The sequence below is a fragment of the Alligator mississippiensis genome, chromosome 11 (genome assembly GCF_030867095.1).
Source record: "Alligator mississippiensis isolate rAllMis1 chromosome 11, rAllMis1, whole genome shotgun sequence".
NCBI lineage: Eukaryota > Metazoa > Chordata > Crocodylia > Alligatoridae > Alligator > Alligator mississippiensis.
In genome coordinates this window covers 30,916,151-30,941,927 of record NC_081834.1, presented here as the reverse complement: position 1 = coordinate 30,941,927, position 25,777 = coordinate 30,916,151, and the positions used below count along the sequence as shown (strand labels likewise).

At 44.1% G+C, this 25,777-nt stretch overlaps 1 protein-coding gene across 1 annotated transcript; it reads right to left on the bottom strand.

Annotated features, from left to right (window-relative positions):
• Positions 1–5,989: 5,989 nt before the first annotated feature.
• On the bottom strand, positions 5,990–15,706 carry SKIC8 (SKI8 subunit of superkiller complex). Its single transcript, XM_006261340.4, has 11 exons — positions 15,349–15,706; positions 14,991–15,036; positions 14,870–14,897; positions 13,917–14,022; positions 13,056–13,228; positions 11,661–11,809; positions 10,790–10,883; positions 10,363–10,456; positions 9,160–9,252; positions 8,069–8,147; positions 5,990–6,489 (listed from the first exon to the last, which is right to left on the bottom strand). The coding sequence occupies exons 2-11, from the start codon at positions 15,000–15,002 to the stop codon at positions 6,400–6,402; spliced, it is 918 nt and encodes a 305-aa protein (XP_006261402.2). The 5' UTR covers positions 15,003–15,036; positions 15,349–15,706; the 3' UTR covers positions 5,990–6,399.
• Positions 15,707–25,777: the final 10,071 nt, after the last annotated feature.

Here is a 25,777-nt window from a genome sequence, read left to right as displayed (position 1 = left end):
TTGAAACAGCATCGAAATGGCGTAACTGTTTTGAGTCGAAACAAAATTCGAAATGGAACGCTGCCATTTTGCACAGCCGTAGTGGATGCTTCCTGCAAATAAACTTTTTCCAATTCTAATAGTTTGCTATATGCATGGTATTTGTCAGACAGGTACATAGTTTGAAAATGCATAAACTGGAAGGGGCTACAACTAAATTTAAATGCTATTTTCACTAGTGATGCTTCTTAATGTGCAGCTGTATATAATGGAATTTACATAGCAAACTGTAGTAATTCTGGCAAGACCCTGAGAAGGAACAAGAAGCACTAAAATCTAGACTGTGTTGTATAAAAGTCTCGACCATATCCAAGCCTGGTCTGAAAAGGCAACTCCTTTTACAAAATGTAATCTGTCTAGCATAGCCTCCCTACCTCTGTTCTATTTCCTTTGGAAATAGGACAATGATTCAGCAGAGGAAAAGGGGCCTTTTTCCAGTTTCAACTCAGAAAGACTTTGAAATTCCAACTTGGATATTCTATTAAAAACTGACCTTTAGTGTCTTGGTATGTTACAATTATTCAGTGTGTGTTATTACTTTTGCAAGTTCTTGATTTTTGCCAGTCTGAAGCAAGATTTTTGTGGGTTAATCAAAATACTCCTCATTCCTGTACTGGCTGGGGCATCCTGGTATGTTAGTTGAGAAGGTGACACAAGGGCCAGTGGGCAAGCTACTCTGACTACACAGTGCACTTCAAAAATCTATACCTCATCATTCACTAAGGCTAGAAGTGGGCGTTTAAATAGTAGAGGGTGGTGGTAAGAGTAAGCCAGTTGAAAGAAAAATGAAAGGATTTTCTCCCACTTTACAAAGTTGTAGTATTAAATTTTGGCAAAACAATCATTCTGGAACAGAGATCAAATTGCATGCAAGACAGCAGCATATTGTGAAATTTAGTTGATAGTGGTAAGGGTAGTGTCAGCCTAGAATGAAGGCTGTACTATATTTCAATGTAAAAGATGTAAGAAAATTTCTCCTAAGTTTCAAAGTGCTTTAAGTAAAGGCTTAAACATCAGTCTGTACACACAAATCTGTTTTAGCTACCAGGAGCCAGTCCTGAACTATCAGCACCCTTGCACTCTTGTTCCAAAAAGTGATGCAGAACACAGCTGAGCTAAGGCACTTCTTCAATTATTTTTTACTGGCTGTGGCCATGAGAGAAAACTACAGGTAATGTCCCTCTGACATGTACGCACGCACGCGTGTGTGTGTGTGTGTTACCTAGAACCCTACATTCTGCTTTGTGGCTGAACATCCACAAACAAACATGGGAAGAGGTATAGCTGCCTCCCATAGAGATGCCCTTTATCTTGGTTAAGAGGCATTTGAGACTTATTCTATTCTTCCTTTTCTAAGCTGTCTTAAAAGCAAAGGATACCGGACAGGCCCCTGGCTAGGATCACATGACACCAGGTTTGGTGACTCTTTTCTTGCCTGCCAGGGGCAGGGGGTCGGACTAGATGGCCCACTGTGGTCCCTTTTAACGCTAGAATCTGAATCTATGACAAGACTTAGAATGCTTTAAAGGGCATTTTACACATGCTCTGATGTGGGGTGGGGAGCCTTTTAATTAGAATCAGAAAGTTACAGTTGGAAGGGACCTCGGGAGATCATCTAGTCCAACCCCCTGCCCAAAGCAGGACCATCCCCACCAGGGTTTTGTCCAGCTGGGCCTTAAAATTACCTTCAAGGATGGAGATTCCACCGTCTCTAGATAACCCATTCCAGTGCTTCACCACCCTCCTAGTGAGGAAGTTTTTCCTAGTATCCAACTTAAGCTTCTCTTGCTGCAACTTAAGACCATTACTCCTTGTTCTGTCATCTGCAATCAAGGAGAACAGGAACTCAGTGGTCATCAAGTGGTCCATCGCTATCAGCTGGTAAATCCCAGAGCCTCTTGAAGCCAATCCTGGGTTGGGGCTGAGCACATGCATGCATGAATGTACATGCCTCCCCCAGCCCAGCAAGTCAGTCAGTGGGGGAGGGAAGGGGCAGCAGCTGGGGGGGCACATGCACCAGAGCTTAGGGTACAAAGCCCAGCCTGCAGCAGGAGCTGTCTGCCACACACGTGCCGCCCCCCCGCCCCCCAACAAGGGGCAGTGCCAACAGCTGCAGCTCTGAGGTAGGTAGCAGGGCTGGAGCAGGGGCAGGTCCTGCACAGCCAGCAGGGGGCAGAGCCAAGAGCAGTTCATCCAGGGGGTGCAGGGAGGAGGAGCACACAGCCTGGGAGGTCATGGGGGGCACATGCCCCCATCTCTGCCCACAAGATGGGCTGTAGGCTGTTCCTGCCAGACTGCTCCTGGCCAGGCTGTGCTTAAGCCAGACAGTGGCGTGAGGCCATGGAGAGGGGCTGTAGTGCCCCCCCCCAGTCCCCCCAAGCACAGTGTGGGCCAGGCCTGGTGGAACAGCCTAGTGCTGCACACACCCCCCCCCCCTTTCCCGCAGACAAGGGGGCCTGGGGCTGGTGAGGGCATGGGGGCTACAGCTGCAGGCTGAGAGTTTATGCAGGGCTGTTCCTGCCAGGCCAGTGGGCAGCTACAGCACTGGGAGCACGGGTTGGGGTTGGGCTATGACCCCCTCCGTGGCCTTGCTTGCAGCAGTGCTACCGCCACCTGGTCCGAGTACAGCCTGGCCAGGAACACTGCAGTGCCCCCTGCCTGCAGCCCACCCTGCAGACACATCCAGGGGCACATGCCCCCCAGCCATGCCCTCCTGGGCTGCGTGCCCCCCATGCCCTCGGATGAGCCACTTGCAGCTCTGTTCCCCCACCTCATGTCAGATGTGCTTCCTCCCCCGCTGACACTGGAGGGTGGGGGCAGATCAAGGCCCCAGCAGTGAGGGACTGGGGGCTAGGTCTAGGGCCTCAATCTGCTCCCCCCCACCAGCCCTTTCCCCACCTCCCTGCCCACAGACTTACCTGCTGGGAGGAGGGGGTAGATCCTCAGTTCCTTTTAAATCCAAAAATGATCTTGAACCTAAAAAGGTTGGTGACCACTGGTCTAACTCTATTCTCTTTGTAACCACCCTTCAGGTATTTGAAGGTTGCTATTAAATCCCACCTCAGCCTTCTCTTCTGCAGACTAAATAAGCCCAGTTCCCTCTCTGAAGTTGCACCTGCAGCATCTCATATATTCAGGGTCCTGTTTCAAGATGGCAGCAGGGGTGCTTTAACTAAACTTGCTTGATGAGCTTTAGTTAAAGCATTCCCACAGCCATTTTAAAATGTAGGGATGCTGAATACATGAGATGCTGCAGCATGTGGGAGCATTCTGATTAGAATGCTCCAGCTGACTTGATTAATAGCATCTGCTCCGATGTGTTCTAATCAAAACACGTCAGAGCACGCGTATAGGTGCCGTGTGGAACAAGGTTGTGACCAGACTTATCCAAAATAACGGCAGTTCTGGCCTCTAGTGCTACCCACAGGTTGTGGAGGCAGCGGCGCTCTGGGACTGTACCACATACAGCACATATCCTGGAGCAATGGAGTGGCTGCCACATGCTGCATGATGACCCTGGAGTGGTCACTGCAGCTCTGGAGATGTGCTGCACATGACAGCCATGTACATTGCACCCCCAGAATAGTGGGACCAGGGCAATGTTGCACATAGTGCCCACCCTGGCTGCTCTAGGACACATGCTGGATCTGGCTTACAGGGCAATGCAACTCATCCAGCCCATGGGGCAGAATGAATTTGTCCCTATTTTAGTTTATGGAGAGAACCACACCTAGGAGATCCCTTCAATCCCATTTGGAAATGGTCAGTTTATTTTTGAGAAACTTGGAATATTACCATGGTCCTAAAGATAATTGAAACAGATTTTTTTTTAATGCAGTTTTGAGCAATTTATCTTCCTAACAGCCAGCCCTAAACCCAGCCACTGTAGCCTCCTGCTTGATGGAGAGAACATTTTTCATGCTGCAGCATGCATGAATTACCCAAAAGCAAGGATCTGGCTTCTGGCAACATGTAGACTGACTGCACAGAACTTGACCTTAAGGGAGGTGGAACTGTTCAGCACTAAGAGAGAAACTGCTCTTTGCGCCTGCACATTCCAGTGTGAAATGCCTTCTTTTGTATTTGTTCATCTAAAGGTAAACACTGAAAGAGCAATTGCTCTGCAAGTTGGATCACATGGTGGGGAGGGTTGGTTCTCTTCTACCACTGATGATGTGAGCTGCTTTTGAGAAGACAGTGTTGCCAGAGGCAAATGTAATTCATTAGAACCAACTTGTGAAATCCCAGAATTGATTACTTCCCTTCAGGAACTACTGGGCTGACTTCAGGCCTGGATGCTCCTGTGTTACCACAGACTATTACATTTCATTTCTAGCTGTGAAATCCCTTAAGCTGTTTCAGCCAGGGCTTGTTCCCAGCCACCTTCCTCATTCCCATCCCTCTTCAGGGTTCTCTCATGAACTATTATTTAAATCCTATTGATCGTCTCATCACTAACATAGAAGGGGTTCCCCATCAGTACCAGAGATGTTTATAGAGTAACTACCACACAATCCCTAGTAGAGAAAAAAAAAAAAAGCAGCAGTAACTAATTTCGCATCTGGAAGCTTGCCTGTACGTAGACTGGAATTCAGGATGGTGATACTAGCCACCATTATCCCCACTCATGGCATTAAGGGACTAGTTAAGGCATCTCAGCCTTCAAGTTGCCTTATTTCAACATACCCATCATACACCACACAGGAATTACCTGTTAGTGATCGGTCAAATCACTACCTGAGGATACTAACCCACCAATGCACTTGCAATTAGAGCACTACGCATCACAGAAAACTGTTTTGGCTTACCTTTATTTAAGTGACAGGCTACTGAAAAAGTAGTAGTCTGCAAGTTTTCTGTGGCTTTCAATATATATGATTTAGAATCTAGAACTCTGGCCCAAGAGTGAATACCCAGAAAACAAACCTGTAGACATATCTGAGGTCACTAGAACCACAACATCTCTGGCTCCCTTCCTCGAGACAGGTTCCTGACCAGCCACCCTGGTCCTGCAATTAGAATCTAGGTTTTGCCATACTAACAACTCTCCATCTTGGGCATGCAGCCCTGCACGATGCCGACTGTCACATTAGCACAGGCAGTATCAGTAGTGTTTATACAACTCAGAGATTTTTTTTAAAAGCAGCCACCTGGAGCTCTGTTCTCATAATGGTAAAAGTACAATGAAGCTTCTAAAGCCTGCAGACCGAAGCCTCCATTGAAAGTCATGTGCTAACTGCTGTTCTCCTATAACTGGTTACTGCTTTGTAGTCACCCACAGATCATGAACTGGAACATACAAAGCATCAGGGTGAAGCTATTTACCCTTCAGTAATTTGAGATCTTCACACCCTGTTGTCCATATGCACATTTCTCAGCCCAGTCTTCAGCACTCTTCCTCAAGGTCCTGCACATCTGTAAGTCCATGCCAAAGGTGCAGTACTCTCTTTTATGACCTCGGTGAAGCTCAAGGAGTGGCAGGGGATACTAATGTCACATGGGTACAGCTGGTAACGTGCATGCAGCACATGTGCACACAGCAGAGCATTCATAATGAAAAGACATCTCAGAGACATTAAGCAGCTCCTGCCCTGCATTCAGCAGGATTTTTCCACAGTAAGTAACCTCTTTCTGTTGCATGGTAACATATTACGTTACAAAACCATACTAAGAAACAGTTTTGTTTTTTTTAAAATGCAGTTTATATATATCTTCACTAGAAGTAAGTATATTAACTTTATGGAGGGGGGGGAAATCAAATGAAAAATTTATAGACTAGGCCACAACTAGTGAACCATGTGCCTTAGCACAATTGCTAAAACAGGTGTTAACTTAATGACCCTGTTCACATAAAGACAAATATTTAACAGTAGCAGGGGTGATGGCTGACGTGTGTACGTGGTCTAAGGTTCAGAAACGTTTCCTAAATTAGCTTTAGCCAGAGCTAGTCAACAATTTCAGACTCAAATTTATTTATATAGTTCAGAAGAAGAAAAAAAAAAAAAAAAGATATGGAGGTAGCTTAAGTGAGCAGATACTACACACAAGTATATATTTCCAAATACATACATTCCAGCGTCTGCACTTGAGACAAAATATTTTGTAGCTACAATAGTTATTTCATTTATTTAAAAATGTAAATTCTTTCATGCCAAACCTAAGACAAAAATACATATAAATGGTATAAGTATTTGGATTTTTCTATTGATGTCAGAGTCCAAGATTCAGAAGAGCATTATTAAAATGTTATCACATTAACAAAATAAGAAGCATTTTTTTTAAGTGGCAACACGAGAAGTGCAATCAGTATTTCTGAAAACCTGTAGATTACAGTTGGCCATCAGGATTGCTTCAGGGTATTTAAATTGGACAGTCATATATATGGATTTCTTGGTCATCTCCAACAGATACAATTTTGGAACCATTTCCATTGTATTTCACACCCCAGACCTGCCAATACAAATATATAAACAATAGCTCACGACAGCGGATAACAAGATCGGACATTATTTCTTCATATTCCTTGTGGTCCATAAGTTTGCTGAACACAAGAAATGTGGATGGCATTTGCTAAAGGTCATTCTTTCCACTGTTCTTAATGCAAAGTAATTCCCCTCTTATGTCACCCTTTAGCTGTTGAAGTAGAACACTGCCATCTGCTTGTCTGATAAGGTCTTATGCATTAGTCATCTTTACATTTTTCACTGGTATTCTTGTCAGTGGCTACGGTTCAAATTCTGTCAAACCAATAATCAGCCTTGTACACCATCCAATGCAACTGGACTTGATTTGGATGAAGGAGTAAAAAGCTACATGAGCAAGTCTAAACAAGAGGAATTACCTTATTCCAAGAAAAGACATTTTCATTTCAGGACAGAGAAAAACCTGAAAAAATGCAAGGCTGGAAGGTGTGCAGGAGTGCACCAGACAAGAATGGCTGCCGGTACCACCAGGTAACCTAGAACCTAGAGGTCTATCTACTGGACTTCACAAACAATATGAACCTGGGAGACTTAACAGGGTCAAATGTCTGAACAAACTACTGAGAATATCTTGTACAAGGAATACAAAAACAGCACATTAGCTTGTTGCCAAAAAGGGTAATAGACTATCTACAACTGTGTTTGCGGAATTTTTCTTCATGTGCGCTGTTACTCATCACCCACTTCCTAGAGGAGTTATTAGTGTGCATGTTAGACCCAAAGACAAGAGATCTATAGACTCTCAAAGAGAGAACAATTTACTTTATCTTCAAAAATCCAAATCTCATTTTACTGTGCTTCATCAAAAACTTTATGATTAACCGGACAGCTAGGAGAACGAACAGCTCAGGAATATCAAGAGAGTAAAATATTGCTAATGCTGGGGGGACGACGACAACGGACACGACCACAACACGATGGACACAACAAAAAACAAACAAGAACTCCACACCTCTGGCTCTCAGTTTGTCAAGATTTATGTTAAAAAAAAATGTGGGAGGAAAAAATTAGCTTGGTAAAGACTCAACTACTTCTTCCTCTCCCCTGTTGAAAGCTAGCTACCCACTACAGAGTGCTCAGATTCAAGTCTTTTAAAGAACCAATAATCTTGATATTTAACAGGGAAAAGCCACTAAACCAGTTTTCAGGCCTGTTCTTAATGTGTATATGTGGAAAAAAAATGCATAAAGGACATGTGCTCTGTATACTACAAAAAGTGTGTACAAAGATCTTTTGATTTAATAGACTGACGAGAATCCATTTTGCCCTTTGTAACTGCCTTTTGGTTGCGGCTGTACAAAGGATTATACAGAAAGAGATCAGCCAAAGTTTTAAAAAGTTAATATTTTTAGGATATTAATTTTTCAAATATTGTAAATAAATTCTCAGCTGTAAAATACCATGGCACTACCTTTAAAGCCAAACCAATATCCTATCCCCACTAAAATCAAACCCATGTATCCTAAAAGTGTAAGTTCTTCTATTAGTACAATTTAAGGCATGAGGCAAGAATGCACACAATTCACAATTATTCATTCTTAATATACCTGATCCTGATGGTCAAAGAAAGTGTGAACACAGGTCCTTGTTCCAGCATCCCAAACTTTTACACTTTTGTCAGATGAACTGGAAAATATTGTTAATCACTATGTAAATTAGTAACAATATAATTGCAATATAAAATCAACAGCCCAAAGATCCCATACCACTGTATAAAGAACTATTAAAGTTGGGGAGAAGCAACATAAAATGCAGATCTTTACCAAACTCTAGAAATTGCATTTCTTAAACCAAAGTTAAGTTATTTTTATATGAACATAGTAAATGAAGGAGAATTCCAAGCATAGCAAGCACAGTCTGAAGTTTTTTAGTCAATTTGCATCAATCAGATTCAACAGTTCGTCTTGTTCTGAAGAATAATGTTTTTAAGTCTTCATTAGATTTACAATGTACTATAGTACAATGACACAAAGCATCAGATTAGGCTACAACTGTCAAATTAAGTTGTCAATGCACTTTGAGCATTCATGCCTTTATGTCCCTGGCTAAGGTTTTATCAGGGTTTAGTGAGTGACTGAATGCACTACCACTTTTCTGCCACTGATTAAATAATACAATCCTGGAATAACCAGACACATTTTGCAATGCCCCAGGATAAACTGTTAGTACTTCTTATCCCATGAATCTTTTTAGGATTTATCCTGGAACAGACATGGATGCTTGTTTGAACAACTGCACTTTGTCCTGGGATAAAATGGTTTATCCTGGAACAAACGCAGTATGTTTACAGCCTACTAGATTTTGTTATTTACTTTCTAGTTTAATGTAGTAAGAGTGCAGTATCTTTCCTTACATTCAGAAGTATTTCACTCTTAAAAAAAAAAAAACCACACACAAAAAAACAACTCTTGCTGACTTCAGTGGGATGATACAAGGTACTTGTCAAAGTAATATCAGTCTCCCCTCTAATAATTTAAAATGGCTTTTCCAGTCAGTGTACATTCAATTCCAAATGGGTTTTTGTGTGTGTGTGGGGTTTTTTTTGTTTGTTTGGTTTTTTTAAACACATTTATTCTGTGATCTGTCTGCATTATAAGTGAAAGATTACCTTTCCCAAAAGTCTAAAAATAAGAAATACCTGGAAACGAAATGGGTATCATCAGGACAAAATGCCACATTTAATACCCAGGATCCATGACCACTTAGAGTCCCTGCCAAGTTTGCATGTTGTCTGTGGGAGAAAGAGTTTAGATTTAGCAGTCACTTAATGAAAGTATATTAAACTTCAGCTTGCAAATCCCAGAAGAGTGAGTAACTACAAGGTTGCATTCAGTGCAGCCTATAACAGCCATGTTATTTTTTTTCCAAGAGTTCATAACTGTGCAATTGTTCATCTCAATTGAATAACAGGTTGTGTACAATGGATCCTGTCTAAAACTATTAATAAGGTTGCTGGAGAAGATCCGTGATGCACTTTGGTCTTCAACCACTGTTAGCATGCTATAGAATGATATGCCATCTTATTTTCATCATACCTACAGGGGGCTGTGTGTGCATTTTCTTAAAGTCTAGTAGAGATTGCAACTTAGACAAGAGAGAGTGATCTGGGAAAAAATGTTTAGTTAGAACAGGTAAATTTTCAACACTTGCTTTTGCTGTTTTTCTGTAAAATTATTCAAAAGCTATTCAAAAGTTGATTCAATATGCAGCCCATCTGTTAAGGTACAGTACAAGGAATGTACCTTATTGTCTACAGAGTTCTGTGACTGAGGTCACTGTAATTCAAGACCAGGCCTCTCCTTCTGCAGGTGACAGAATCATGATGTCTAAGTGAAAGGCAGTGAGGATTAAAGCATAAATCTTGACTTAGCTATAAAATCAGAGCATAGTGATTTGGAAAGGAATTTCACTAGGAGGAGAGATGAGAAGAGAGAGTCCAGACAACAAGATGAGTCAGGAGAGCAACAGATCACTGAATGGGAGTGTAGCATGAAAGAGACCAAGTGTCACCGGAGCATAAAGGGCAAACATTAAGATGTTCTGTTTCATTCACAAATGTGCAGTGGAAACTCAGAAGTCGAGACAAGAGCAAGCTGAAGGGAAGGCTGGTGCACACACACATCTAAATATAGGTAGAAGCCGTCAGTTTTCAAGCCACGTCTGCCATGTACTATTGCACCTTTTAAAGAGTCTAACTCCATGATGCTTTATTAATTATAAAACAATGCATCTGTAACTACTAAGCTAAAAAGAAGAGACCCTCCAAAATGTTAAAAGTTCAAAAAAAATTCTTAGAATATTAATTCTTCCATCAGGTGCATCTTGTGAAATGATAACTTACACATCATAAATTTTGATATATCCATCATCTGAAGCTGTGACAAGTAGCTGGGAATCTGGAGAAAATGTCAATGAGCGAATGGGCATTGCATGGCCTGAAATTGAGAATCGGCACAGTCAGTTGGTAACTACTCTGTCACCTACACACATGCTGAGATTAATAACTGGATTTATGCACACTTTAACCCTTAGAAACAGACAGTGACATTTACAAATAAAGGGACAGTGCTTCAATCAGAATAGATATTTAAAAGGACACTGGTTTGGAAACAGAGCTATTGGGGTAACCTTATGCATGAATAACCAAGACAGGCATAAATTAGCTTGACATTTCAGTTCATTACACAGTGATCAAGCATTTCGTAACTAACACTTTAATCAAGAATGAATCTGTAACTTGCAGCTTACAAATATTCCAAAGTATTTACCTTCTAGCGTGTGCAGAAGTTTTCCAGTTGCAATATCAAAAATATTGATAATGCCATCTATCGCTCCACTCGCTAAATATTTTCCATCTGGACTCTGTAACAATATAACATTATACATTTAACAAATATTCATATTAACATTTTATACTGGGAGAGTGGAGAAGAGAAACAGATCAAGACAGCCTGGAAGGCAAGATATTTAACAGTGCGGACTCTGTTTTTCAAAAGGATCTTACTTTTGTGCATATTACTGATTTTATTCTTCAGACATTTCATTCTCCTGATGTTAAAGAACATCATACAGCTTGAAATTAAATCTCTTAAAAGTATGATTATTCCTACCCTAGATGCATCATTCATTCCAGTTTACTTATAGTAATGAGGGGTTTTCTATTGCAAATATTTATTTTAAAAAGAGACTGTGGGCTTATGTTTTATTTGAATTTCAGATTTCTCTCTGTCCCTTTGGAGAACTCATTTATCTTATGAAATTTCAGTTTTACCATCAGTAAGGTCACCACCTTATGGGGACTCAGTTTTAAAGGGGTAATCTAATCATTTTGGCGTCTTTGCTGGAAGTGCAAGTATACTGAAGTGTATGTTTCCATAAGGCATTTCCACAACATTGGATAAATTTCAGCAGAGGATCTACTGTAGTAAATACCACCATGCATAGAGGAAAGGTCAATGAAGTTTACAAATACAGGTGCAATGTTCAGTTTAAGAAATTAGTGATTAAATGTTTAGTAGGAAGTCTTTATTTTTTTTAAAGTTCTTGTTAAAATGGCTAATACAGTATCTGAAAGTTTGATTTACACTAGAATGCACTGATGATACTATAATAAAAGAGAATATCAGTTAAGTCTCTTACATATGCAATGCTAAGGATGAATTTTCCTCTAGTGTCCAGGGAATATTCTTTTTTCCCAGTCTCAACACCAAAAATATTTACTTTTCCCACATGACTTCCTGTTGCAAGATATTGGGAGTCTGGTGAAAAAGCCAAGGACCAGGCATCAACTGTATTGAGAGAGAAAGAGAATACTTAAAACAGTATATATTGTTTATATTTCTTAGCCAATAATATTTATTTTTGTAGGATTATTCACATAAAACACATTGTATTTGGCCCAATGAGAAGAGTTATATTGCAAGTTTCCAGTAAGATCAAATGTGTAGAAGGAGGATGCACTACACTAGCACATCAATAGTCTTAATGTGCATCACAGTGTTTAAATGGTCATTCTTCCATTGCCACATTCTGATTAACAACACTTGGATTAATACATCTATGAAACGGCAAACTGGCTTTTACTTCACTTTATGCATCCTCAACTAAGGGTACAGACAGAAGTGACAATTTTCACCCAATCTGGCCACAGAAAGCAGTCTTTAGCTGTGACCAAACAAGTGCACGGCTACAGACAGCTTAAAAAAAAAAAAAAAAGGCCAATGGGGTGGAAATGTGACCCCTTAGCACATGAGGGGTCAAATGAAGACATTTCAAAACAGTCTTCTGTAACTTCTGTCTGTGCTGCCTGCCAGCCTCAAGCTGTTTTCAGAATGGGAGGCAGGGGAAAAAGGAAGCAGAGGGAATTCACACTGAGGTGTTTTTGGCCCGTTGGAGGGTGGGGTGGGTACATTGCAGTGTCCCCCCCAAGGTGTGGGGCTCCAATTCCCCTACCCCACCCTCCACTGCTGGCTGGGGAACCCCTAGAATGAGCTCCCTCCACTCCCTTTCTCCCCCTCCCATTCTGAAAACTTTGAAGCCTAGCAGGGCACAGGGGCTGTTCCTAGGGGAAAACTGGCTGCATGTTGAACTTCTGTTTGTTCCAAGGGATTGTTGCAACTCAGAACACTTCCTGCAAAGCATTCTCAGTTACAGTGGGGAACTGCACTTCTGTCTACACCCTAAATGAGTCACTTTACCACTAACTGACCTTTCAATGAGGTAGCATGCAAGTAACACAAACAAGATTAGATAGAAACCTTGCCTGCCTGTGTAAATTAGCATAATTTAACTACAATCAACTTTTAAAAAGACTGACATATTAGTGCAATCTCTCATGAATAGACTCAGTTTAAAATAGTTCTATATTAGTTTACCCTGAATCAGCAGAGTAGCTGCCCTTGAATAATGTACATGGTGCTGCAGTTTTACAAAGAGAACTACTATATCATCTGTATTGTCCACTAATGGTATACTATATGTACAGTACATGCATTGCAGAAATTACAGGTTACCAAGTGAACACAGGGATCTTACCAGGACCAGCATCTATTGACTTGATTTGTTTGCCAGTTTCTAAATCCCAAAGGCGAATATGAGCATCGAGGGAACTGGATGCTGCAATGGAACCAGTGTGGCTGATATCCACGGACACCACACCCAGTTGATGACCTTCTAATGTCCACTGTAGGTCTAATTTTTCATCATTCCTTTTGTTAAAAAGGAAATAAAACACTAGTTAAGAAGAGTTTCAGGTACTAAACACACCTTCAACTTAAAATCTATACCTCCCTGCAAGTGACAAAAGGCAGGCAGCTAAGCACAACCTGCTTTCAAAACCTACAATGGAGTGAGGAGGAGGTAGAGGGGGCGTATCCCCTCCAAGCACTATTTTAGCAAAACGATTGTTCTCTTTTTACAAATTAGCTGCAATGAAGCATTAATTCATGCAATGAAAACTTCTCTAAATAATAAATGACTTATAAGAAGCTCTTTAAATGGAAGTGTTATTTTATTTTTGCAGTCTTTTGCACTAGGTCTTCCTTCTATTTAACTTTCAAAGACAAGGGTATTTGTCAATGCTTCTTAAAAGAACGTGATTTATCATTCATCCTCTGTTAGTGAAGGATAATATCCCAGTGTATTTTTATTCTTAAGCATTTTAGAAAAATCAAATTCTCAACATACATCAGGATGCTGTCAGTTACTGACTAAGTATGCACCACTGAAAACAGGCTCAAACAACAGAATGGTACTAAGTTTCATCATAGAGCTGCCCTGCAGTACACCAATACTGGTGTTCTTGAGAATAAGGGAGGGGGAAAAAATACTGTTTGGCAAGGTAGTCTACACTGTTTTTTTATTTTTAAATTAGTTCTTACTGAACACCTCACTTACCATTTCCAGACTTTCACTAAATCATCTAAAGAGCCTGAGATTACTGTTTCAGAACCATCTTTCTTATTCTTTCCCCATGCAACTGACCAGATGGCATCATCATGAGCTGAAATAAAGCATTAAAATTAGGGAAAAAGACCTAGCTATCTCTTCAAATCTAACTGATATATTTATCCACAATAGTTGCTTGTTTTTATTTCCTGCCTCAGGCAGTAGAAACCTATATCAGTGTCCGGAATCAGACAATAGACGTTGTAGCTTCACGGTTAACCTAAAATTATGGCATGCCAAGAATATACGTATTTTATGACCACATAAGAATGGGAAAGTTGCTAATACAATATTAGACAATATCTAGAAGCAGTTTATAAAGCAACAAAACCCACAAAAAGGAGATTAAAAATAATTAGATTCAAGATGAAATAAAGAAAAAAGAAAGTAATTCACTGTATTTATTTATTTATTGGCTCTAAATTTCTTGCGAGATGAACTGCCAGTATAAATAGCTCCATAAGAGCATTGAAAAGCTGTCAGGAATGAAGTAGGACATTTTGTGCAGTTGGAACTTGCTCAGGAAAACAAGGGATTGTGGAGAAAGATGCTATGGCACCACAGAACAGAGCGCTACGATTACAGTAATCAGGAAAGTGGATAATGGGATGGGCTTTACTCTTCTTGGCAATACATGGATTTGCAAGTGTACCTGAACCAGGCAAGAAGAGAGTAAGGCAGCTCACTTAAGTTAAGGAAGGCTAATGCTGCATCATTACAGCCACATCCCATCATCTCAGTTTAAATGCTGCTAGAGTTTTTTAAATCCACTCAAAATCTAGACTTGGCAAGAACATCACCTGAAACATCACAGGAGTTTCTTTGGTTACATCAATTCTCAGGGAAATAAGAATGTTATGTAAGAAAAGTGGACGGCCTAAAAGCCCATGGGTTTCTCTTACCTTGCTCTTGCTTGAAGAGAATGCTGTACTGAAACGGGAAAGAAGAGCATCCATTATTGAAGTGGTCAACGCTACCCCCCTGCCCCCAGCCAGAGGCGAGTCGGGTTAGTTACATCTTTACCTGCGTAGTCATGTCTTCGGGCAGGTCCACCAGGACGAGGAACGCTCTGGAAGCAAAACACGCGGGGTTTGGAAAGGAGAGTCAAGGGGGCGGCCACAGCACCGGCCCCCGCCAGGCAGCGAGCCGGTGTCCCGGCTGCGGGGTCCGAGCGGCAGCCCCAGACCCGCACACACCGACGCGCGTCCCAGGCTCCGCAGCACTGAGGGCAGAAGCAACTCCGCCACCGCCTCCTCTTCTGTGACCCTCAGCGACACGCCCCCGCCCCGCTCGGGCAGGTGTCAGGAGTGGGCAGCGGACCGCGGCAGAGCCAGCCCGGCGCGGGCACCCTGAGGGGCCACCGTAGGGCCGGAGCACCCACCTGAGCAGCCCCGCTCCCGGCCGCCGCCGCTCCGCGCGCGTCGCTGCAACCGGGTCGCCGCCTGATGACGTATGTTACTACCGAGACACCGGCTAGAACGGCCGGCTGCCCATCGAGGGAGTGGCTGGCTGCCCCCTGGCGGCGCCTTGCGCCCTTCCCGCCCGCGGCACAGAGCCTCCGCCGGGCCCTAGGCCGAGGGCTGGGGGCGCTCAGCCGCGTCCCCCGGGCGAGAAGGGGCGGGGTCTCCCCAGCCAGGCAGCCGCGGGGCCAAGGGGATGGGCAAGCCCCGGTGCCTCGTCTGGCACCGTGCTGGGAAGGGGCTGCTGGTGTCTGAGGCGCTCGCGCCCCGCAAGGCTGCGACCGGGACAGGTTGCACCTCGGAGACTGACCAGACCAAGCTGACGTTGTTTCCAGACCTCCGCCTCCTGCTGCCACTGGTGCTCCCAGCAGCCAATCAGGGGCGCGTTGTCATGGGCCAGGCAGCGCTCTCTCCCGTTATTGGCTGGTTCGCGGCTGAGGCGGGACCTTTCGGTGCCTTCCAGGCTGGCGCTGAGAAGGGCCAGGCCGGGAGTAGTGGGGTTGCGTCACCCGAGGGAGGGCTGTGCCTTGAGGTGCTCTCCTGCCTTGTGATGCTTTGCTTCCTCAGTGTGTGTGCGCGCGCGCAGAGCGCCAAAATCCTCCTTGCAGTGGCTGGCTGTGCCTGGCTAGCAAACAGCTGCATGGAAGAAGCCCCACCAAGCCCTGCTTGGTTCAGGTAGGCTTCCTGAACATGCCTCAACAGTGCTGAAGCCAAAGAATGACAATCCAGACAGTAACGAGGGCACCTGTTGCTCCCCAAGTCTCTGGAACAGCTGTTGTGCATCAAAAAGGGCCTGGTTATCTGGAGGTGACTTGCAGTTATCTCCCTGCACTGTTTCAAGAGAAGCAGTTGACCCACTAAATGAAGGCCTGTTTTCTCTGTAGCTGCCCCCTGTGCAATGGAAACCTTAACAGGAGCCAACACTTCTAGAACAACAGTGCTTGTACATGTCACGATGTCACGATGTACAAGTGACAAAAATTTCCCTCTGTGGCTTAATGACATCACACATAACGTACCCAAGTTTTGTGGGTTTTAAATGAGTATGCATCATTGCAAAATAAACTACATCCTGATATAGTTTGGTTTCCCACAATGCAATTTGGAACAATGCAGCCATTAGCCAGCTTGCCCCTGGCTGTGGGAGAGGAGGGCAGGCTCCGTAGAAAAAAGGTATCTGGCTCCTTGTTGCATTTGCTTTAAAGCAGGCTCCTGCAGCCAGCAGGATGCCTGAGGCCACCTGGGAATTGGCCGGCTTGTCGCTGGGGCAGTGAGGAAAGGTGGCAGGAGGGCAACTGGGTTTGCTGGCAGGCAGAGAAGGTGATGGGAATGGTGCACAGGGCACTGGAAGCCCTAGCAAGCTACTAGCTGCCTGGGTGCTGTCCCAACTCAGAGGTGCCCAACCCAATGCTTCCCTGAGCCCACCTGGGTTTCCAGCACCCTGTGACCATCCCCACCACTTTTTCCAGCTGCCAACACACCCAGCCACTCTCCTACTGCCACTCTGGGCTGCTCCAGGGGTAAGCTGTGTGTGCTGGTGGCTGGGAGAAGGTAGCAGTGAGGGTATACAGGATGCTGGAAGCCTGGGCGGGATCAGGCAAGCATTGAATCAGGCACCTCCAAGCTGGTGCAGCACCTAGCCAACTAACAGCCTGCCCAGGCTTCCAGCACCCTGTGCACCACCCCCACCACCTTCTCTGGCTTCCAGCAAACCCAGCTGCCCTACTGCCACCTTCCCACGCTGCCCCAGGGCAAGCCGGTCCTTTCCCAGGTGTCCTCCCAGCTGCAGGAGCCTGCTTTAAAGCAGAAGCAGCAAGGGACCTAATCTTTTTTTCTTTGGTGGAGCTTGCCCATCTCTTCTGTGGCTGGGGGGTAAATTTAAAGATTAATGGCCTCTTGGCTGTGGGAGAAGTGGGCAGGCTCCTCAGAAAAAAAAGAAAGGATCAGGCCCCTCACTGCTTCTGCCTTCAGCAGGCTACTGTTGCCAGCAGGATAATCATGTATATACAATGATAGAAATTGAAAGGGTGAGGTTTCAATTTAGGGGCATAGAATGCAACCCAAAGGACTAAACCCCCCTCACATGTACAAGTGCTCCTCAGCTCTATTTTTCTTCTCCCCTGGATCCTCTGGGTTAAAAACTCATCTCTGTGAGCATCTATTTAAAATACCTGACCACTACCTTTGATCCAAATTCTAATAACTCCAGAGATGTCTCATTGCATGCAAGCTCATCCGCATTTTTTTTTTTTTTTTTGCACATAAGAATTCTTAGTTCTTCAAGAAAAACATGTATTAAAGTTTCCTTGTATGCATGGAATGAGTTTGTGGGGAACCACAGGGTAGCCTGGAACAAAGTGTGTCATGTTTTTGATCTAGAGCTAAAACTTTCTTCTTGCAAGGTCCTTGACAGAAAGTTGATTTTGATATCAGGGTTGTGGTTATTTATATCTGTTTCTCTCTACTCCTGAGCATCTGTGTTCTATGTATGTAAACGGACATTTGGTGTCCAACTCCCAGTATTTGAAAAAATATTACAAGAAAAACCTGAAGCATTTCAAAGAATCAACATTCATGTTGTTGTTGAACATAGACTATGTAGGTTGCAAGTGGGCATCATGTTAGCAGTTGTATAAACATAGCAAATGACAGTCCCTGTCCCAGAGCCTAGATGAGATAAATGTGCAGGTTAAGAACAAAGGAGGTAGGGTGACAAAAATAATAGGGTATGCACTATGCTTTGTGAGGCAAGAGTAGCAATCACAGCTTGTTACCAGCCTAACCTTTATCAGTCGACAAAAATACAGGCACAACTTGATTTAACTATGTCTTTAGGGCATGTGAAACTTTCATAGAATCAGGAATTTGGATGACTGTGAGTTTTGGCTGTGTGAAATGTTTGAGCTCTGCAGGATTCAAATACAGCACCTGCAGAACCAGTTGGCTGCTGACCGGTCAACAACAACTTTTTCTTCTCCATAGCAAAATATGAATTTATTAGCAAGGTGTGATGAGCGAGGTACACAAAGCTTGAAGTACCATATGGATTGGGTGAGAGCGAGTGTATAGTCTTGTATCTCTGGCTTATCAGGATGGTAAATATGGATGATTAACTGAACACCTACATTTTTAGGTGTTCAGCCTCAATGCTTTTAGGCTTTCACATTTAAGGAAACAAGGACCACGTTTTCCAAAGAGCTTAGCACTCAGTACATGACTGGTTGCCTGAGCTGTGTATGTTGGTGCATAAATTGGGGCAGAGCAGTTTCTAAGATTCTGACTTTAGGATCTATTTCTATGGAACGCTTTGAGGTTTGGACTACATATGCCAAAAGCGTTGTGTGAGTTGAGGTATCTTTAGTCTTCCTGGGGGAGAAACTGCAGTGTCCTGCTTTGCATGTGCATATGCACAGAACCAGAACAAACTGATGACAAACACAGGCAAGAGCACCTTGTAATTTGTTATATAGAGATATGCCACTAGGAGGCGTACTTTCTCATTCAAAGGGATAACCACAGTCAAAAGATGCTGTGATATAAAGAGGGGGTCAGATATTAGCATCATAGGCTGGTGACCACAAAATGGATCTTAGGCTAAAAAGGGTGATTGGTAGTTTCCATGAATGTGCAGCCCACATTACAGGCACTATAGAGGGTAAATGGGCATGAGAAGACTTGTAAAACTCCCCCTTGGTCTCCAGGCTGAGAGAAAGCAGGCCTAGGGGCAACATTAAGAATGTTGGATTTTGGTGAATGTTCATTGTGTCATTTTACATTTGGACATTTATAACCTGTGAGGCATTTAAACAGCACCTACTTTCCTTTAGCTCTTAACCTCAATGTTTTTAAATCCATATGTTTGGTTTAATTATAATTTTCCTTTATATAAATATTTTAACTTTGAGATTAAAATACCAGCCTTCAAAGGCACCAATCTGAAAATGTTGCATTGTAAAAACACCAACTTTAACTTGTTTGACTATCAGTGCATTACATTAATTAAAAATGAGAGAACCTTTTAAAAGCCAATTTCATTTTCATTTCCACACTCTGCATTTATCTTAATATGGCATTACCCTGATTAGCTTTAAGACTGAGTTTGATCATTTAATGAATGACATGATAGCACATGGTTGGCTGAGGTACTTGGAGACTGGACTTGATGATTCTGGAGGTCCCCTCAGTGATATGTTCCTGTGTTGTATGTTCTTATTCCCTTTGTTTCATCAGTTTCATCAGTTTCAGATTTGGTTTCCCAGCTTAGACAAGTCCATGATTACTGAAAAGGCCAGTTACAGAAACTGTAACCTAATATTGTCTAGAGTCAGAATGCAGATTTTACATCATCTGTCCATTGCGGGGCAGCACCATCAAGTTAATCTCTAAGCAGCTAATGTCTAGCTCTCACAATGAAGCATTAATCACTACGAGACTTCCCTGTTATGAGCATGGAGATGCAGACTCTGTGCAGCTGTGGTGGAGGGAAGAATCCTTTGCTTGAATTGCCTGATGTGCCCCCAGGAAACCTGCCTGCTGCGTAAGGAGCTGACACCTTTGGAATTAATTTGTCATATAGCATTGCTTTCTCATTCATTTCAGTAGTCTCTGTCTCCTTCACCCAAGTCCTAGCCAGGGAGTCACGTACAGAACATGTGTGTGTCTTTGAAAGATACTATATAAGCACGTGTAGTGCTGCCAGCAGCATTGCAATATGCTTGGGCAGCCAGGAAAATGAGAATTAAAGGAAAATCCTCATGCTTCTCAAAAATGGATCCAAGTACAATCTCTGGCTCCACATCGTCTTTTTTGAAACATGCCCACTGACTGGCACAGATGGAGATTGCAAATTCTTTCCAGTTTGCCTTTGCTCATATTTTTTTTTTGCGTGCTTATTGCTTTTTTCTTCCTTTACTTATTTTTCTGATCCTCCTCCTTCCTCCTCTTTTCTCAGTCAACATTTTCAGAGCATCTCACTGATAGGATTTTAATCAGAGCTGATCCCAAGCTGCAGAATTTAGATCCAGGGAGGTCTAGTCTAGGCTTTTGTTTTGAGCTCATCTCCCTCATTTTTAAAAACAACCTTAAAACTAGCTAATTGCCCATCATCTGGATTGTGGCACCTGGCCCAATCACAACAGATTTTATGGGACACAAGTAGGATTCTAGTTCAAATCAGAACTGTCCTTGAACTCCAATTTCATGCCCAGACACAACCAAAATAGGAAAACAATAGAATAGAAAAGCTTTCCTCCAAGAACACGAAATCATATTTAGGATTCATTTTCCCCTGAGAACTAGGGCAGAATCATCACTGCCATTTCAAAGATGGAGAAAACTGAGGCCAGTTTTTATCCAAGCTCCCATAGTGAGTCAGGCAGGAATAGAGCCAGGAAGAGAACTTTTTTCTTCATTTCTTACAGTGTGCCCTGATTCAGCAAACCATTTAAGCATGTATATAATTTGAAGCATATGCTTAAGTCTTCAAGTGCTGACTGAATTGGAACTCCAGCCAATAGACAAATCCTTCTTCCCATTCAGGCAATAAGCAGCAGCAACTCCATGGGGCAGACATAAATGGAAAAGAAAATTAAACTGTCTAGAAGCTGAGACCAGCAGAAAGAAAAATGACAGTATTTGGTGCTTCAAGAGACAAATCCTTCCCTGGCTGGTGCTGTATGTAGTCTGGTCAAATATGTCTGTTTAAGGTGCAAGCATGGGAAGGGCTTGGCCTGGAAAGCACTTTCCACCCAACAATCTGTGGTGGGCACTGGAATCCAAGTGAATAAAGAGCTTGTTCCAGAAAGAAAAGAGTAAGATAAAGCAGTTAATTAAACAAAATAAATCCTAGAAACTGAGCTCCATAATTCAATGGAAGCAGCTTCAATCCTGGCATTTCCTGCAGGGAAACCAAAATGGTCAAACAGAACGGCAAGCCTTTTAATCTCCTATTTAATAGCATTTGTAGACCAGGGGGAACCTTAAGAACTGAATTTGGAAGAAAATCAAAGTCCCAGAGAGCAGTTTTCCCATTAGTCTGTGCTAGATGATAACTAACTGCAGCTCCTATTCTCTCCCCCGTTTGCATTTTTCCTTTTGGAAGCAGGACTTTACTGTTTTTATCTCCCCCCACACTTATTTGTTAGGAGTGATTGGGGAGAGTTCTTTGTTTTGTTTCCAAGTGGTGCTACTCTGTGTAAGGGAGCGTGGGTTTTTTCTTCTTGCTCTAAAATGCTGAACTAGTGCAAAATGTAATGACAACCAAAGAAATTGCTATTGCTGTTTTATAAGGACCAAAATATGCCACTTGAAAAATGCCACATGTTTGTGACTTGTTTACCTGTACACTAAAAATAATAGAGACACAATCCTTGCTTTTGATGAGTCTTACATACTTGAAGTGGCAGGCACCCAAAGGTGCTCTGCCACAATAAGGGTGAGAGCAGACAGCAGGGAAACTGGCAGGTGTGGGCCAGTCTTGATGAGAAAGTCACATGGCCACAGGCCAGGCCATATGATTGGAGGCAGGGGCTGAGCAACCTCCGTTTTAGCTCAGGCCTCAGGGCTGACCTAGCAGTCTGCTGCTGGCAGCCAGGGAGCAACTACACTCGGATGAGCTGCTGCTTGGAACACCTTGGAGATAAGGGAGGCACTATGGGGGCGGCAAAAGGTTCCTAGGGGGCCCAGTGGGGTCCCAAGCCCCTGGAAGAAGGCTAGGACCTAGTAAGAGCAAGGTCTAGCCTAGGCATGGGGCTAACAGCTTGTAAGCCAACAAAGGGGCAGGCAAGCCCCTGAGTAGATCCAGCAGGGGTGAAGTCAGGGGCTCAGTTGAGCTATGCCTCAACCAGCATTGTAGGGGTGTTAGGCTAACCTGGATAAGGGTGAGGGCTCTATGATGGGACCCAGGAGAGACCCCTCTGGAGTATGGGGGTCAGCAGCTGCTAGGCTGACTTTCTGATCCCTCGCACTGGTCAATGCAAGAGGGCCAGGGCCAGAAGGCCAAAAAGCAATTAAGCCCAATGTGAGGGGCAGGCCAGGGCCACGGTGAACTATCTGGCACCCTGAATGGCCCAGAGGCAGGGCCAGAGCCCATAAGAGATGAAGGTCCCTTCAAGGGGGGGCATCACAGCTGAAGAGGGTAGGGGTCAGCCAGCAAGCAGGCTGTTATGAAATCCTAATGGGGTCAGAGCAAGAGTTGGGCCCAAGGAGAGAGAAAGCCCAAGTACATCATCCAGGAGCCCTAATGAGGGAACTAGATCAGGGGGTGGTATGAATGAGGCCGGATGGGATTGAGTGAAAGGATGAATGCATGAGGTGTAGCAAGAGGCTGAGTTTGGCCTCGCCACAAGCTGAAGCAAAGAGCAACTGAAGGATGTCATCTGCGAGGCATGGGACACAATAAGGGAAGGTCAGAGTCATGTGTACACCCCTAGGCATTGGGGTCTTAAATGGGCAGCCTCCTGCATTATTACAACCAGTATCTTAACAACAAGGTGTGGCAGACGAGACTGGCAGACTGCCCTAGACAGGTGGGTGGGCCGGTACTGTGACCAGGCCTAGGGAGTTGCCCCCTATCACACTTATATATTACAGAAAATGTTTATATCCTGGCATTGTATCGATTTCATAGACATCAGGGCTGGAATGGAACTCATGAGATCATCAGGTCCAGCCCCCTGCCCAAGGGGCAGGAAGTCAGCTGGGGTCAGATAACCCCAGCAAGATACGCATCCAAGCATTTCTTAAAGTAACCCAGAGTAGGTGCTTGCACAACTTCTGGGGGGAGTCTATTCCAGACTCTGGAGATTCGGACAGTAAAGAAGTTTTTCCTTATGTCCAATATAAAACAGTCTTCCAGCAGTTTGTGACCATTACACCTTGTCTTCCCTTGGGGTGCCCTGGTGAACAGACATTCTCCCAGTTCCTGATGCACACCCCTTATATACTTATAGGCTGCCACCAAGTCACCCCTGAGCCTTCTCCAGGCTAAAGAGTCCCATGCCTCTTAGCCTTTCCTCATAAGGCCTGTTTTCTTGACCTCTAATCATGTGTGTGGCTCTCCTCTGGACTTCCTCAAGCTTCTCCACATCCTTTCTAAAGAGTAGAGCCCAGAAATGGATGTAGTACTCCAGCTGCAGCCTCACCAAGGCCAAGTAAAGAAAAAGGATGACTTTTTGGGTCTTGATTGAGATGCATCAGTAGATGCAAGCCAGAGTTTTATTTACTTTGCAAGCTGTGGCATCACATTGGTGGCTCATGTTCATCTTGTCGTCAATCATGATGCCCAAGTCTTTTTCAGTCACGGTGGTGGTGAGTGTAGCGCTGCCGAGCCTATAACTATGATGTGGGGTTTTTTTTCTGAGGTGGAGCACTTTGCATTTTTCCGTGTTGAATGTCATCAGGTTTTGATCCACCCATCTTGAGAGCCTGTCCAGGTCGGCCTGAATTGCCAGCCTATCCTCTAGAGTGACCACACTTCCCCATAACTTGCTGCCATCTGCAGACTTAGCTAGTTCGCTTCTGACATCTTCATATGCAGATGATAATCAGCCAGATTTCCAACTAAGACCTTCTGCACCAAAAGCAAAGGCCTGTAATTCTTGAGATAAAGGGAAACTACTTTCTCTGTCAGTAAGTAGTAGGTTGTTATAGAAGCTATAGCCAGAAACTGTATGAAGACATGAACATAGGTGCCAAATCACTCCTTTTCCAAATTGTATTATTGCTCTATTTAGTCCCCTGACTGTGGCCTGTACCCGATGCTGCAGGGGTAAGTGAATTGCCCCCTGCAGCAGGATGGGCCTCAGGATGGCTGTGTCACCCCCTAGGGCCACCTTAATTCTGCCCACAATCCTGGTCCTCTATTTATCCTTCACTGTGCATCTCGCCTGCCACACCTAGATGTTTCCTCAGTATTAATTGGGAGGCTTCACCAGGGTGCCCTCATTGGTGTTTGCCTAACCTGACAGATCTCTTGTCACTGGGCCCTCTGCCCACTATTCCAAAACCAGGCAGTTCTCCACAGGTATCTCCCATACCCCAGTGGACCTAATGGTGCCAGTGGTCACCACCTGTGGCTTGGGTGGCCCTTATATAAGCTTTAGGGCTCTTAATCATGGACTCCTGCTGCCCCCATAGCCATGCCCATACCTTGCAGGTGTCACTTGGTCGCAGTTTGACCTCTATATAGGCTTCAGCCTTCTTAGCCTTAACTTACAGGTTACTCTGACTGTTGACTCAGCCCACTAGATCTGGCCTGGCCTTTCCAGTTTCAGCCCTCTTGGCCCCTGGGTGCTATGTTGTCTCCTCTGGGCTCAGGCTCTGGCACTCTCAGCCCTGGGAGTACCTGCCATGACCTGCAGCTCCCACTCCCCACCAGCCTGAACTGGTAGAAGTTCCTCTCTCAACAGAGTTCAGAGTTATACTGCCTCTCTGCCTCAGGAACCCAGGCTTATATCCCCTGGGTTCCTCCCCCTTCTGGACAGGTGTTCTCCTGACCAGCTGCAGGTATGTCCCCTCACTTTAAGGGCAGCTTATTCCATCTAGGCTGCAGTTGCTCCCTTGATGCCTTGCTTTCTGCAGCTAACTCCTGTTCAACTGCCTGGTGCTCTTTCTGTTGCAGTCTCTCTCTTAAAGTAACAGGAGATCCAGGCTCCTTATTACATCCCCTATATGCAAGTATGTATTTATAGTAATTTTTGCAGTGGCCACCACCACCCTGTCTGGGCACTCCACAAATATTAACAAAATTCCCCACACAGCATCCTATCAAGTAAAACGGTATCCCCATTTTATAACTGGTGGGGGGAAACTGAGAGTTTCCATAAGTTGCCCACGGTCACAAAGAAAGCGTGCAGCAGAGGGGGGTGAAAACTTCAAATTCATTACCTTACCTAGAGGGCCACCTGTGCACACTGGTCATGCAATTGTGGGATGGGTAGCGGCAAGAAGGACAAAAAGGCATGTTCATTTCTGCAGAAAAATGGCTAACAAAGCACTAGACCATGTGAAGTACTAAGGGTGGGCAATCTTGCAGACCCTTGGGCCAGATGCTTTGTCTGGCCAACCTGTACACAGTCCATGAATAGGAGAGGGAACAAAGGTGATTTCATGCCACCTATGCAGCCCATGGGTGCTATAGCTCAACCTTAGTATAAGAGCAGTTACGCTAGCTCTGTGCCACTTTGGAATTCCATCCCACGAGAGCAAGTCCCAGGTAACTGGTTAAACTGCTCTCCCATCTGTTTCATGTCACTGGATTAGTATAAAGCATCTCAAGAGTGGAGCAGAATCAGTCCTCAAAAACATAGCATCACACTGACTCCAGCAGGCTTTTTGTGTACAGAGCCATAA